Below are 15,674 nucleotides of genomic sequence, written 5' to 3'. Positions count from 1 at the left end.
ATCTTTTTTTAACATAAACGTCTGTTTGTTGGAACGTGAAATTTGAGGCATCAAAAACAACGTCTCATGGAATAAAACAGAGACTATGAGAGTCACTTGGAGAAGGCGATGGCACCCCACTCCAGTACTCTTGCCTGGAAAATCCCACGGACAGAGGAGCCTGGTAGGCTGCAGTCTATGGGGTCGATAAGAGTCGGACACGACTGAGCCACTTCACTTTCACTTTTCACTTTCATGCACTGGAGAAGGAAATGGCAACCCACTCCAGTGTTCTTGCCTGGAGAATCCCAGGCACAGGGGAGCCTGGTGGGCTGCCGTCTATGGGGTCACACAGAGTCGGACACGACTGAAGCGACTTAGCAGCAGCAGCAGCAGCAGCATGAGAATCACTACTACACATAATTCACCAAACTAACAGGACCTTTTAGGAATTCTAATTTTTAAGTAGCATAATTCTTCGAATGCCCACTGCTACACAGAGGAATAAAACTCTTGAAAACAGTATCAGGTAACATACAGAAAACTATATCTAAGTGCCATCTGAGAGCCCAGATTGTTAAGTGGGGAAAACACAATCCCTTCAATAAATAGTGCTGGGAAAACTGATAGCCACTTGCCTAAGGCTGCAACTGGCCACTTTCTTATACCATATCAAAAATAAAACTCTGAACAGATTGGAGACTTAAATGTAAGACTGAAAACCATAAAACTCCTAGTAGAAAACATAAGCAGGATGCTCTCCAACACTGGTGTTTGCAATATTTTTTTGAATCTTTCTCCTCAGGCAAGGGAAAAAAAGCAAAAATAAACAAACGGGACTATATCAAACTAAAAAGCTTTTGCACAGTGAAGGAAACCATCTACAAAAGGAAAAGGCAATATACTGAATAGAACGAGATGTCTGCAAATGATATATCCAATAGGGGTTAATTTCAAAATATAAAGAATATTCACAACTCAATATAAAAAATACAAATAATCCAGTTAAAAATGGGCAGACCACTTGAATAGACATTTTTCTAAGGAAAACACACAGATGGCCAACAGGGACATGAAAAGATGCTCAACATCACCGATTATCAGTGAAATGCAAATGAGGTGTCACCTCATACCTGTCAGAATGGCTGTTATCAAAAAGATCACAAATAACAAGTGCTGGTGAGGGTGAGAAGAAATGGCAACTCTTGTATACTATCGGTGGGGATGTAAATTGGTACCGTCACTATGGAAAACAGCATGGAGGTTTCTCAAAAATTAAAAATAAAACTGTCATAGTTTGGCAATTCCATCTCTGAGCATTTATCTGAAGAAAACAAAACACTAATTCAAAAAGAAGTATACGTTCCTATGTTCTCTGTAGCATCATTTACAAGGGCCAAGATACGGAAGCAACCTAAGTGCCGGTGATGTGCAAACATATAAACAAGAAGGTATATTGTACATGTGCGTATATATATATATATACATACACACATATTATTACTCAGCCGTGTTGTTGGAATCTTGTGACTTTCAACAACATGGATGAATCTAGAGGGCATTTTGCTAAGTGAGGTGAGACCGAGAAAGACGAGCCATGTATGATTTCACTTATGTATGGAATCTAAAAAGCAAAACGAATGAACAAACAAAACAGAAATAAGAATCTCTGTTATAAAGAAAAACCTGATGGCTGCCAGAGGGGAGGGGCGTAAGGGGTAGGATAAAATAGATGTGAGAGATTAACAGGTACGTATTTCCAGCTATAATATAAATATGTCACAGCAAAGTAATGTTCAGCATAAGGAATATAGTCAATAAAATTGCAAAACAATTGTGCGAGGACGTATGGTGACTAGACTTATCGTGGACATAAATCCATAATGTGTATAAATGTCAAACCACTGTGCTGTAATCCTGAAAGTAATATAATATTATTTATCAATTATATTTTAATACAAAAGAGAAAATCCATTTATTTGCCCATTGAATTTGAGCCACTGAAAAAGGCCCTATATGTCACTTTTCCCCATCTCTCCTTAATTTCATCATGTTAAATGAAATATTTTAATAACTGTGCCCTAAATAATACTGGTAATAATAATAATGGTAACAAATGCATAATCATTGTTTCTTATTTGTCCTATTGGTTCAGCTCTTAGTATCTACAACTATTAAGCGTGACCACTTTTCAGGTCATAGAAGAACCTGAGTGGGCAACAATTTTAAGATGATCCTGTTGCTCTTGTCTCTACTACTTTTCAGTTTTTCTTTCAAGAGAATCTGTGTCTGGAAAAAAATTTTACTGTGTAAAGACCAGTTCTCTTTACTGTCTAAAAATTTCACGTAAGTTTGAGGGAATGGATGCATAAGGAGAACTCTGATACTAAGTCGCTTTTACATAAAGTTTGCTCATCAAATCCATTTTTTTTTTGCATGTTTTCCAAGACCAAACTTAATGAGCATGTTGGAATTTAAATAATCACAATTTACCAAAATGACATCTTCTAAGTATAACACAATGACACAAGTAGATTCTCAATAAATACTTCTTTTATGAGGAGAAGAGTAATTAAAGCAGCATGTTTAAATGGACTGGTGTTATAAAATTCTAACTCTTCAGCAATGCAGCTTATTTTCAGGATCCAGACTTTACTCACGGGACATTTCAGACATTAGTGTTTGGACCTTAAAGAGGACTGGCTGCCTGAGAAACCAGGCACATGAGTTCCTGGATATTTTTAGAACTATGTCTGCTTTTAGTACCCCTGTGTTTTCACTCTAGCGTCACATGCCCGCCGTGTCACTAACGTGGCTGCCCGAAGAAGCAGGCGCAGAGTGCTTACCTGTTCCTGGCGCTGGGCATGGTTCACAGGGTTTGTTCCAGGCTTTGCCCACATTGTATGTGCAGCAGCACATCCTCTTTGTCACATTAAAAGGCAACTCATTCTCACAAGTGGTTCCGTTATAGCTCCGGTAGCAGAAGCTTTTTCTCATGTCTACATAGAGAAAAACAAAAATGCCGACCCATCCTGACAGCAAGCAGCTAATAATAAACCCCATATACCTGGAGACACTAAAATTCCTCGACTAACTCTGAAAATTTTCATGGTCATGTGGAAGTCTCTTAAAATAATTCTTTAAGTTGAACACAAATCATTTTTAGTTAAGCGTCTTTCCTGTTTTTAAGTAAGGGATTTCACTTTTAATTTTCTTGGGGGACAAAGGTAATAGATATTTCTCTATTCAAATGCATTTATTTAATTTAAAAAGCATTACATATTAGATTTTGAATGTTCTTTTATTTGTAAAACAATGTTCGATTTATATGAATGGAAAATGAAGGTATTTAAGAATATATAATTACAATATTTGTTGAAATTTTCTACCTCAGACTCATGCTTTATAACAGGTAGCCAAAGTATATGAAAAATATGGCACACAGCCATAAGTTTATAAGACTTTGAAACACTTTACTATTCATAGAGATTTAACTTCCAAACTTTCTGCATAATTATGACCCGTTTGCCTCTGAGAGATAATGAGGGCCAGGAAGCCAGCAACAGCGACCGCCTCCACTTCAGAGCTCTACCTACCCATGCAGTTGTGGCCTCCGTTGACCTGCATGTACTCAGGTGGGCAAATGCAGGTGTAATTTCCCAGAGTGTTGTAGCAGGTCCCAGGCCCACACACACCAGGATGTGCGAAACACTCATCAATATCTACGGGATGCAAGAATACCCATTAATTTGTAAATATTTTCCCCATGCATTTACATGACTTAAACAACTGAACAAAGCATACGGCTGAGTCCCCCAATTTTTGTTTTTATAGAATTCATCTTACTTTTTATAAAATTTAGAATTTAAAGCAATTACATATAGAAAACACCCCCAAAATGCATTTATGTCACAATATGCCCTTCTTCAGAAAAATAAAAATCTGACATTTAAAAATAAAGGTGATCAAAATAAATTATTCCAAAGTGGCAAAAAAAAAAAAACTTCAATGGTGCCTATGTTTTTAAACTGAAATTTCATATACTTCAAATGGAATTGCTTTAAAGCTACTTTCCTCTTACGTCACTGAAATCAAATTTTAGTGCCAACTTTAAACTGAAGGCATTTAGAAAAGCCTTTTTCTTTATAGTTCTGTTCAAATTAACACCCATTAAGAGATTCTAGAAGTAGCAGTTTCTGGTTATTCTCCTTATTAAAGCATATTTCTTCCAGATGCACTTATCTAAAATGTTCCAGTAGAAAAGTTATAATGGAAATAATTACACTAAGTGTTTAATGTTTATTTTTAGAAGCATCCATTCATTCATTCCATAAATAAATACTGAGATTCTACTGTAAGCTAGAACTTATAGCTATAAAGATGAAATTGGATGTGGCCCTTGCTTCAAGAAGCTCCCAGTCTAGTGGGAAGACCAGGCCCCTAAAGGATGATTACACTGCCACAAGAGAAGTGGGGGATGGAACCAAGAAAGGCATCTGCATAACCTCTGAACTGTTTCATATGCTGTTGTGCAACATTAAAAAGTCACTGGAAATATTAACCTAATGGTCCCACTTCAAATATACATATTTTTCTATATAAAATATAAAGTTAAATATGAGTTAATAACTTATATTGAATGCTTTCATAGTATTTCAGCTTTCTCCCTTTATCATCAACCCATTTACTCAGAGAAAAATAATAGTCAATTACTGCAAATAATCTGTAAATTAATTTAGCTATCAGCATACAGGGCTTCCCTTGGTGGCTCAGATGGTAAAGAAAGTGCCTGCAAGGCAGGAGACCCGGGTTCAATTCCTGGGTCAAGAAGAACCCTTGGAGGAGGGCATGGCAGCCCACTCCAGTATTCTTGTCTGGTGAATCCCCGTGGACAGAGGGGCCTGGCGGGCTACAGTCCATGGGGTCACAAAGAGTTGGACACGACTGAAGTGACTTGGCATACAACTTAGAAGCACTGACGGACAAGAAAATAACTATGAATCAGTCTCATCATGTCCCTTGATAAAACTTGAAGATGGATACTTTTCTCCAGACCTGACCAGTAATTTTGCTTTAAATAGCACTAATAACTTTTAGGTATGAATCCATCTCACCTTCACAGATGCGGGTTTCCTCGCTGAGGTAGTAGCCTTGAGGGCACTCACACTGGAAGCTACCGAAAGTGTTAATACAGTTTCCACCCTGGCAGAGTCCTGGTAACTCCTGGCATTCATCAATATCTGCAAAAGGGGAGACAGCTCAGATACTATAGTGAAAGACAAGAGTCACTATGAGGGCTTTCAAATGTGCGGTACTGTAAGACCTGCAGACGTCCATGCATCCAAGTGAATGCACACTTAAGACCGGACGTTTATCGTGATCATGAATTCCCCTGGCTTAGTCATGGAACTCTGCTATAATCTAAAAAGAGCAATAACTAAATCTAACAATGGTGGAAGTTGGAGATAATTATAAAAAGAGTTTCCTTGCAGCAGAATCACACACCACTGCAATGGATCAAGTCTGACTTACGAATGATTTTTCAGCAAACTGGCAACTGTCTACCTATAATTTTGCAAAATAATCTTGTCTGGGCTGTTCTAACTTTTCTACCAGCTTTTCTCTAAAGTAAGCTCTTGTTTAAATCTGGTGCCATCAGAGGCGGATAAGGCAATGGCACCCCACTCCAGTACTCTTGCCTGGAAAATCCCATGGATGGAGGAGCCTGGTAGGCTGCAGTCCATGGGGTCGCTAAGAGTCAGACATGACTGAGCGACTTTACTTTCACTTTTCACTTTCATGCATTGGAGAAGGAAATGGCAACCCACTCCAGTGTTCTTGCCTGGAGAATCCCAGGGACAGGGGAGCCTGGTGGGCTGCCGTCTATGGGGTCACACAGAGTCGGACTGAAGTGACTTAGCAGCAGCAGTAGCAACAGCAGCCATCAGAGGTATACTCACCTTCTAAGATGATTGTAATGGGGTTAGGTCTGAAGCCTTCCCCTCCAGGACACAAAGTGTAATATTCAGCTACAAAATGAGGGAAAGAAAAAGAAATTTGATAACCTGTGTGCAAGAGGCTGAGACAATGAATTAGCACTTAACAACTGACAAGCTCAAAGCACATATCCTAAGGGGTGTATCTATGTTTTCCTAGGTGCCTTTTCAAACACAGTATCTTTAAAAGTATATTAACATTCTACTTGAAATAAGATCATTACTTCATAAACTACAAAGTAGAATAACAAAACCCATTTGTTTTTAATTAAAGGAAAAACTACTTTCAGACAATTTGTATCAACAACTTTTTTTGGCCAGTAAATGAAAACTCGATTCAACAATGTTGAGTTTCACCTATGCTCATATCAGGACACACATTTCCATTTAAGATATAACCTGGTTGGACTTGAGGAATACAATGCATCTATGAACCTCAACTAAAACAACTCTGGAAAAGAAGCAGGAATGGCCTTTATCTGTGATACCTGGGAGAACTGATATTATCATCCTTCAGAGTGGATTATGGGTAAAAATTGTTTTCTCTTTTCAACGAGTCGCCAGTCCAGGTTCGATGCACGATACTGGATGCTTGGGGCTGGTGCACTGGGACGACCCAGAGGGATGGTATGGGGAGGGAGGAGGGAGGAGGGTTCAGGATGGGGAACACATGTATACCTGTGGCGGATTCATTTCGATATTTGGCAAAACCAATACAATATTGTAAAGTTTAAAGATAAAATAAAATTAAAAAAAATTGTTTTCTCTTTTCATCATATCAAGAAAAACAGTAAGAAGAGAGGAATTCAGATTCCTTTTATATGAAGCCTTCTTGGCTGGTTTTAGCATAATCACTGAAAGTAGCCCAGATTCAAAGTTCGGACTCTCACTTCCTCCCTTGTCCCCAGCACCAGAAGAATTCGGCAGCTAGTCTTCAGCTACCAGAGGGTCCCTGTCCTCTTCCTCGGCTTCATACTCACTGCTATTGACAGGGGGGCAGGTCTCGCAGGGGTTCCCCCAGGCCTTCCCCAGAGAGCAGCAGCAGGAGGAGCGGCTGACGCCCACCCCAATCTCAGTGTTGCAGGACAGGCTTCCGTCGCCCCGAGGACCGAACTTCAGGTAGCAGTTGCCCACGCGGTTGTCTGCAGAGCAACACAGGAGTTTACAACGGTCCTTACAGTAGTAAGAATGTCATTTTGGAGAAAGGTCACTCAAATGATGAAATTCAAATTCTGTACATTAACTCCCTGCAAGAAATCATCACTTTAGAGTTTTTCCAAGTTGTAGGAATTAAATCAATTACAACAATTTCCCATGTTTAGACATCCATCTAGACCATGGGTTAAAGAGAGTAAGCAATTACTCACCTGACACATTCTGGACCTTTAATAAAATGAATGCAAAAAAACGTTTCCTAATAATCCATCAGTCTATATCATGAGTTTATCAACAAAGAAAATGAAATCCAGTATAAGTTAAAGCAATGTATGCTATTACAGAAAATAGTGATAACGCAACCTCCTTCCTCTCCTTCCCATAATCTTTATTCTCCCAAAGTTTTGCTTCAATTTGCACATCAAGCTTTGCAAGTTTTGGAAGAGTCAGTCTGTAACAAGTTTAGAAAGGATATTTAAGAGAATAAGTGACTCCCAAACTTTTTCTTGTCTCTGAGTATCATCTAGATCACCTCATTAGTTCCATCACTCTAAACATGATTAAATTTGTGGTTCCATCTTTCACTTCTCCGTGAACTCCAGATCCTTCTTCCAAGTGTCTAGTATTTTATTTCTCCTCTAAGATATCTAACAGCTATTTTAAAGTTACCATGTCTAAAGTCAAACACTTGATACTCTTGCCTTCACATAAAAAACCTGCTCCAATCCTCTCCCAGGCTTTTTTTGCATTTTCAATAAACAGAAAACTCATTTTTAAAAACTGCTCAGGCTCTAAATTTTGGAGTCAAATTTTGACTCCTTATTCAATCCAGTTAATAAGATCTGTCAACATTACCTTCAAAATATACCTGGAATCTGATGACTTACCACTGCTTTCAACATCACTGAAACCTGAGTTCAAGCCACCGTCACCCCCACCTGGACTACTGCAACCGTTTCCTAGCTCATCTCTTGACCCACCTACAGTCTTTTTCCTACCATCGCTTCCTTCAGAAGCATTACCTGGGGTCAGGGCACTTCCCATGGCATCCCGTCTCAAATCAGAGTACAAGCCAAAGTTCTTTACAGTCTAACAAGTAGTCTTCATCTCCAGCTGCACATTATAACCACTTGGGGAGCTTTTCATTCTTTTACTTTCTTTTCTCAATTCTTTTAAGTTTTATTTTTGTTGCCGAATCTCAGGTGCTGACACAAGTGTTAACTCAAGGTTCTGCTCTTACTAGGTTTGTATTCATTCATCCTTCCTTCTTTCCTCCCTACCACTCTTTCCTTTTTATCCCTGCTCTCCATCTCCTTCCTCTTCCCTTACTCAAACATTGGAAAGTGCTTAATATTACTTTTTATGGTCTGCACTGTTGCAAAATTAGTATTTTGGGGGGTTTTTTGGTGCACATTTTAAATTTCTATGAATGCTATTTTGTCATTTGCCTCATTCTATCTTTATAAAATGCTGTCAACTCCACAATGCCCAACTGCCATTCTTTTTTAATCAACCCACTCTCCAAAAATGGTTTCTAAATTCTTGCCACCACAAATAATGAGGCAATGAACACGTTTCCTTATGTTTCTAGATGGGCCTGTGATGATATTACTTTCTTTGATATAAAGAGCCTCGAGAGGAACTGCTGGTTCTCCTCTTAGGAAAAATAGTCAGTGTTATCTGCCATCTGCATCCAACAAACCTTTTTACTCTTCATATTTGTAAGTAATTTTGAAAATAATTTTCATAAGAAAAAGGCACAAACCTTATTAAAATTTTTAATGAGAATTTAATCATAACTAACAAATTTTATTCCATATTTTCTTGGTTTTAAAGAAATATATACTTATATAAATATAGGTTTTTCTTATACCTATAGAAAGACAGGTTTTTCTTACACCTATAGAAATACAGGTTTTTTCCCCTTGGTTTTGAAGAATTATATAACTAATGGTATAAATACCATTAATTGCTTGCCTTGTCAACTGTCATGCATGAACCTGAAACATATTCTTTGTAAAACTGAGTCCACATTTCAAAGGCATCTGTCCTGGTCAATGCACTGGGCAGGGAGCCAGGCAACTTGGGGACACTGCTTCAGCTCTGCCATCTGCAAGCTCTGCGACCTTAAAACAAGTCACTGCACTTCTAGGGCCGTGGTTCTCAAGTCTGTGAGAGGAGGATGTGGGAGCAGATGTCTCAAAAATTCCTGTTTCAAAATATGACTTGGAAGATTAGCAGAATAAAACTGACCATGTATTTTGGCAGTCTAGTTTACTTCAGGTAAAAGAGTACTACTTTAAGTTAATTGTAGCGAATGCTCATATTACAGTTCATTATCAAGAGAGTCCTAGTATTTAACTCTATGTGCTTCTATCTGTTGGTTTCATAGTGCTTTTACTTACCGACACACCCCACACCGGTGGGGTTCAGCTGGAAATCGGGTGGACAGTTACACTCATAGCGACCAGGAGTGTTGACACACAGGCCGTTCACGCAGTTTATTGGGTCTGCACACTCATCAATATCTAGGAAGAACATTTAGAATGCCCACATCAACATCTTTACTTTCCTTGGGCATGCTGCTGTTCCAAAGGATTTGGTGGAAATTCTGAAAGTCAGTAGACTAAAAATCTTTAGGAGGGACTCAGCACAATGAAATCCTTGTACACACCTAAAGCAGTTTCCATATATCAATCAGACAGTATTCATGATGGTATCATTTAATATCTTTAATAAATAAATAAGTAAATTATATCAAAATCTTGCAATTCTGAAGAAAATCATGCTATCATTTCTTGCTTGAATTAAACTTAAATATATGTATAACTGTGCACATATGTGGACATCATAAATATATACAGATATTTTACTAATTTCATGTTGAATATTTAAAATTAAGCTGTTTACATTACAAAAAATCAATCTCACAGTTAGAAATAAATGTATCAGAATGTAATTTCCTTTTTCAAAAAAAATGCATAACCTGAGGCGTAGCAGGCTAAGCAGAAATTTGGGGAACTTTTATGTCTAGCACAAAACGTTCTTTTCAATTAATAAGAATGCAATTAAGCCCTTAACTGGCCATACCTGTGCAGTTCCCTCCTGTTCTGTCCAATTCATAACCATCATCACAGATACAATGAAACATTCCAGGCAAATTATTACATGTTCCAAAGACACAAATATTTTGGAAGGAGCATTCATCGATATCTGGAGATTAAAAAAAAATAGTAATCTCTTGATTATAAAGATTTCAATTTACTGGATGACATTAATAAATTATTCCATCTCCTCAGATGTTTTTATGGAGCAAAAAATTTTCTTTTACTTTGACCACAGATGTCACATAAACAGCAACCAACTAACATTCAGATGGAGCAGAGACATAAAAGGATATTATTTCATTTTATTGACAGTATTTTAACTGTCTTGGGTTGTAAAATACTTAAGAAAAAGTGGGCCTGGGGCTTAAACATTTTTTTTTTTAATTAAGTACAAACATGCGAAGGGAATAAGATTATAAAAAAATAAAAAATAAAAACAAATTCAAAGATTCCAATAATGAAAACTTCAGATGTTTTAGAAATATCTACAACATGTAAAATATATAACATTTTAAATATTAAATGTATCTTTTAAATTATTTAAGTTTAACTTATTTAAACTTTTTTATTCTGTAATCTGACCTGTTTTAATAAGGTCAGTTATAAACAGGGAAAGAATTTTTTCCCTAGTAGTGTGTAATAAGATCATCATTGCCCCACATTCCTTCAATTTCATTAAAACATCTCTGTTGGCCTCAAGTCATAAATTCAGGTTATAAAAGTCTTCCATGAAGCTTTAACTCAAAATAAATGAGAAGTTATTACTCCTCATTCATATGAAAATGAAGGCATATGTATGCCTGTCCAGCTGTAGAAATAATCTGTATTTTTACTCACAGGAAGAAGATGGACATTTTTGTACACAAATAACCTCATATTCTGAGAATGCAGACCAGGCATGCCATTTCAGGCGAGACTAGACAAGTCATCCTAAAATGCTGTCTCAAGACAGTTATATCTTTAGTATAAAAGGGTCTTTCATGATAGATAAAGCATTTCAATTATCTTATATTTAAAGTATGGTTCAGACTGTGTTTAGAAGTTCAACTGATGTGCCAAGTTGTCTTTACTTGTGTTGGGGCAATAAAGTTATTCTTTTTATATAAATGGGTAAAGACTCATTAAGTTAGTTTATAACTGAGTTGCAGTAAGCTGTAAATGTAATTGTATTATCAGCCCTATGTATGCATTGTACTTTTAAATGAATTTTATTACAAATAACTTCCATTGGAATGATGAAAAAGTTGTGTGAAATAAGGTTTTTTAAAAGAATGTTGTCTTGTTTTTATAAACTTGATGCATATTCAGAAATTTGAACAATATAGAAAAGTATTGATAACAAATAGCAAAGATAGGAAACAACATAGAAAATAAGACAGCAAAAACAAAAATCACTCAAAAATGCTTCTATCTAGACTTATCATAATTGGATGAACAATATTCCAAATACTGGTATTTCTCAATGCACATTTAGAGAGACTGAACCATTTTCAAGCATCAAATCAATTTTTCATTATGTCAGTAGCTTCTGAAATTCCAACATAAAGAATTGATGAAAAATACTAAAGCCTTATCACCTTTTGGCTTTATGTTAAATTCAAATGATTTTAAGACAGTGGATTCTACACGATGATTAAAATTAGCATGAATATATATATGCTTCCAACTCATTTTTGTTATTCACATTATTTTCACTTTTTAAATGTTCATGCCATTTATCATAATCTCTAAAGAATTTAGTACTAAATCTTTAAAATCAATAATGTTTTTATTGTCACTTCTCCAATTACTGCTTCCTGCCTCCCCATTTATATTTCTTGATTGGTTGTTTCATTGCTGATAAGTTGTGTTGTTTTCTTCCCCCAAGACAAGAAAGGAGAACCCATAGATGCTTTCTTTCTGAATTATTTCACATGTCAGGATATGTCTATTGTTTATATAATTAACTAACTCTGAGGTATAATATTCTTGCCACATGTGTTCTTATAACTGGGAGGGCACCATTCTAATGTGTATTTGGTTGTCTTGTTCAAGGCTTGCCTTTTCTATCTGGAGTTTGAATAATCTAATAAGCTTAAAATTTGTCTTATGATTTACCCCTTCCTGTACATTCAGTTCTTTCTTCTATTTTAGGAAAATGTTTAGTTGCTCAATGTTTTTCTATTCAACTTTTAGGAACTCTTCACGTCAGAAACACCCATTATACTTAAGCTTATGGCTTTTGTCTTTTCTTAATTTATTTCCCCTCTTTTTTCACTATGATTATCTCACTGGTAATTACATTTTCATCTCCGCTATTCTTTGCTGTGTCTATTTAATAGGTCTCTGATTTTCCTCGATCGGCCCATGTTTTTTGTTTCCCGATTCTGCAATGTCTTTTCTGTTCTTATACTTACTTTGAACTTGTGCAATCATGTTTTTATGACGATTATCTATGGTACAACATACCTACATGGAATCTGCTCTTGTCCCTTGACTAATTTTCTCCTACTCTGAGCTGATTAATGTTTTTTGCATGTTCTTCTTTTGTTGTTACTTCCATAGAAATAACAGCACAGCAGCTGTTATTTCAGTTTACTCACACTTTACTTGGTCAGCTCTTTTGAGAGTTTTTCTATACAGTTGGTGCTTGAACAACATAGGTTTGAACTGCATGTGTCTATTTAAACATGGCTTTTTTTTTTCCCAGTAGTAAATACTGCAGTGTAGTAGTACAGCTACACTATCTGTGGTTGGTTAAATATGTGGATCCATGAAAACAGGAATGCAGAACACTGATGGCCGACTATAAGTTGTACACGGACTGCCCACTGAGCTGAGGGTAGGCGTCACTAGCCCCCACATGATTCAAGTGTCAACTGTACTCCCATACAGTTTAGATGGAACTTCTTGACATCCTCCCTTCTTTTTTCATCTTCGGATTTCTTTGGAAGATAGCTTGGGGTATGGGTTTCACTAAAGCTTCTTCTGCTCTGTGGCCCAGAGTTTCATAAGGTGGGGGAAGATGAGAAACACAGATGGGAAGACCTCTGCTGGGCTCTGTGTGCTTTTTGTTGATGAACCTGACCCCTGATCTCTCTTCCGACATCATAAGAAATGTTCTGTCTCTGGGTTCACTCCATGTGATGGGAGTCCTAACCTGTCCCTGAGGAGGTTCCTGCAGGTTTTGTACGCTTCCATTTCGGTGAAGAATACTGAGAAATGGCCAACTCTAGCAAACATTTAAACTCTATAGAAATTAGAGGTAGATGCTGAGTGGACCAATGTTGATCAGAGGATTAATTCAGAGGGGCATACATTTATAGTAAGATGGAAAAATGTCAAGAAACTAACGTAGTAGCTCAGGATAAACTGTCTAGATGTGCCAGATCTCATAGAAAAAGAAACAACAAAACAAAGGAGAAACAGGCAGAATCACAGAATTACATTTTGGGGATCTCAAAAGTTGACACCTATCTAAATGGAGCAGAGGGTAAGCTATGTGTGTGCCACTCTCAGATGCCCTGGCAATTGGGATTTCTCTACATGGAAATGACATATTTTGGGAAAGCCAACACAGGAAGGAAGTACAGTAAAGAGAAACTATTTAGTATCACCCTGGGGAAGGTTCTGGGAAAAGTTTTAGAAGGGCCTAGGCCCCAGATAATGGAATAGAACTATGAGGGCAAATGTTGTCTTAAGTATAAAGGATTCATTTTGAAATTTTATGTTGGCAAAAGTGTCTGGATCCTGGTAACTTGTTCCTTTTCCCACCAATTCTTGTCTAGCTGACGTGCATAATAAATCATGTAATTTCATGACCATATTGACTCACAGTTTCTACTAACTGGCTTCAATGCTTAGAAAGAAGCAGGACTGAGAAAAAAATAAAGTTCATTCTACAGCTGCTCTGTATAAAATGCTTTAGATTCTGCTCAACATAGCAGGTCAAAGTAGAAGCACAAATGCTTTCAGTTTCTACTATTTTCCTAGAGCCTACTACTCATTCTCTTGTTCTGATTCAATCCAAATTGGTAGATATTTATGGAAAATTTCATGATCTTTTACACACACTTTTTCTCTTCAGTGATACGCTGGTGGTGGGGCAGAGTCAGGGTCTAGTTCAAGCTGCCCCAGATTGTATAATTTTCGTTTAGTTGGTGAAGTGTATGCGTGTGTGTGTGTGTGTGTGTGTAAGCTGGCATTTACTATTTCTGTTCATTTGACTAGATACTCACGTAGGGAAAGCCTATAATCTGGTTTCATTTAAAAATCTTTGCCTAGCAGCCAGCCTGAGTTATTTTTTTAAGGTTTTTTATGAATCACTAATTTTGTTAAAAACCTTATGGCATATGAATCATTTTCAGTCCTTTCCTTTATTTACATTTTAATGTACTCTTAAGAACACAATGATGACCCAAACTCGATGCAATGTGAATTGAGTCTCTAATGTAAAAGAAAATTCAACTTCTTTTACTTGGAAAGATATCACACTAGTTACAAAGTCCCATTTCCAGGAAAGGGGGTGATGTCATAACTTAAAGAGGAAGGAGACATGACTATTCAGCAAAAGGTGCAGTTCTTGAGGAGTCCCTGAAGAGGACCTCCAGTCCCAGACATGCAGATAGCCGACTCAGGTAAGAAGGTAACGCCAAAAATGAGCTACCTAGATTTTGACAAACACATTACATAGCAGTGACTGAGGTACATAACGTATCATATTTTAAAAGCTGAACAGTTTATCCACATGTCATTCATTTAGTGATTAAAAACAAAAGAAAAAGTTAAAAAAAAAAGAGAAATAGTTTAAAAAAAATTGAATAAGCCAAAGTTCCAACTATTGGCTCTTGGCCAGGAAAACTTCATAAGAGATGAAAGCCGCCTTCATCATTATTCATTCGGCAAAATAATCCATGCTTAAACAAATGACTTTTATATGTGCAGCATGTGCTGTGTATTCTGCTTCCAGGTGGAGCCCGTTCCAGCCCTTTTTGTGGTTTCATTTGTTGCAGTTGATCCAACTTGGAAATGAGTTGGAATCCTGGTGACCCACCTTGGCAGGACCTGCTGTCTGAGGCTGGCGTAAAGCCCATCTCACACTCGCAGCGATACGCGCCTGGGACGTTGAGGCACTGTCCGTTCTCACAGAGATTTATGTTTTCTGCACACTCATCAACATCTGTTGAAGGAGCAAATTACATCTCTATTAAGTTCCAAATCTCCTGACACATTTTTTTTTTCTCTGTTCCATAACTAAACCAATCTCACTGGCCTGAGTTAGTGTTCATTAATATCAAACAATTATCCATACACACCTAAATAAAGGTATACCACTTGACAATAAAGCTGTTTAATCTATAACATGCAATTCCATCACGATAAACAGGAGGAATGAGGTATAAGATCTTTCTCCCATCTGTCTCAGTTCTCTTTAAGGCTAATTTGATGCATCAGTGCT

The 15,674-nt window shown here is 37.1% G+C and overlaps 1 protein-coding gene across 2 annotated transcripts in view; it reads right to left on the bottom strand.

The window, feature by feature from the left end:
• Positions 1-15,674, bottom strand: part of FBN2 (fibrillin 2) — a 222,800-nt gene that overhangs the window by 37,500 nt on the left and 169,626 nt on the right. For both annotated transcript variants that reach the window (XM_086410495.1, XM_086410496.1), the window contains 8 exons: positions 15,270-15,395; positions 10,221-10,343; positions 9,536-9,658; positions 6,956-7,117; positions 5,940-6,008; positions 5,094-5,219; positions 3,576-3,701; positions 2,826-2,978 (listed from right to left, as the gene is read on the bottom strand). In XM_086410495.1, coding sequence (XP_086266621.1) covers positions 2,826-2,978; positions 3,576-3,701; positions 5,094-5,219; positions 5,940-6,008; positions 6,956-7,117; positions 9,536-9,658; positions 10,221-10,343; positions 15,270-15,395 — 1,008 coding nt within the window. The remainder of the gene's footprint in view (positions 1-2,825; positions 2,979-3,575; positions 3,702-5,093; positions 5,220-5,939; positions 6,009-6,955; positions 7,118-9,535; positions 9,659-10,220; positions 10,344-15,269; positions 15,396-15,674) is intronic.

This window comes from Bos grunniens, chromosome 7, assembly GCF_055505025.1.
Source record: "Bos grunniens cultivar Pamir isolate PY7600 chromosome 7, Bosgru_T2T1.0, whole genome shotgun sequence".
In the NCBI taxonomy this organism is placed as follows: Eukaryota; Metazoa; Chordata; class Mammalia; order Artiodactyla; family Bovidae; genus Bos; species Bos grunniens.
The sequence above is the reverse complement of the archived record's forward strand: the minus strand, read 5'-3'. Positions and strand labels throughout refer to the sequence as shown.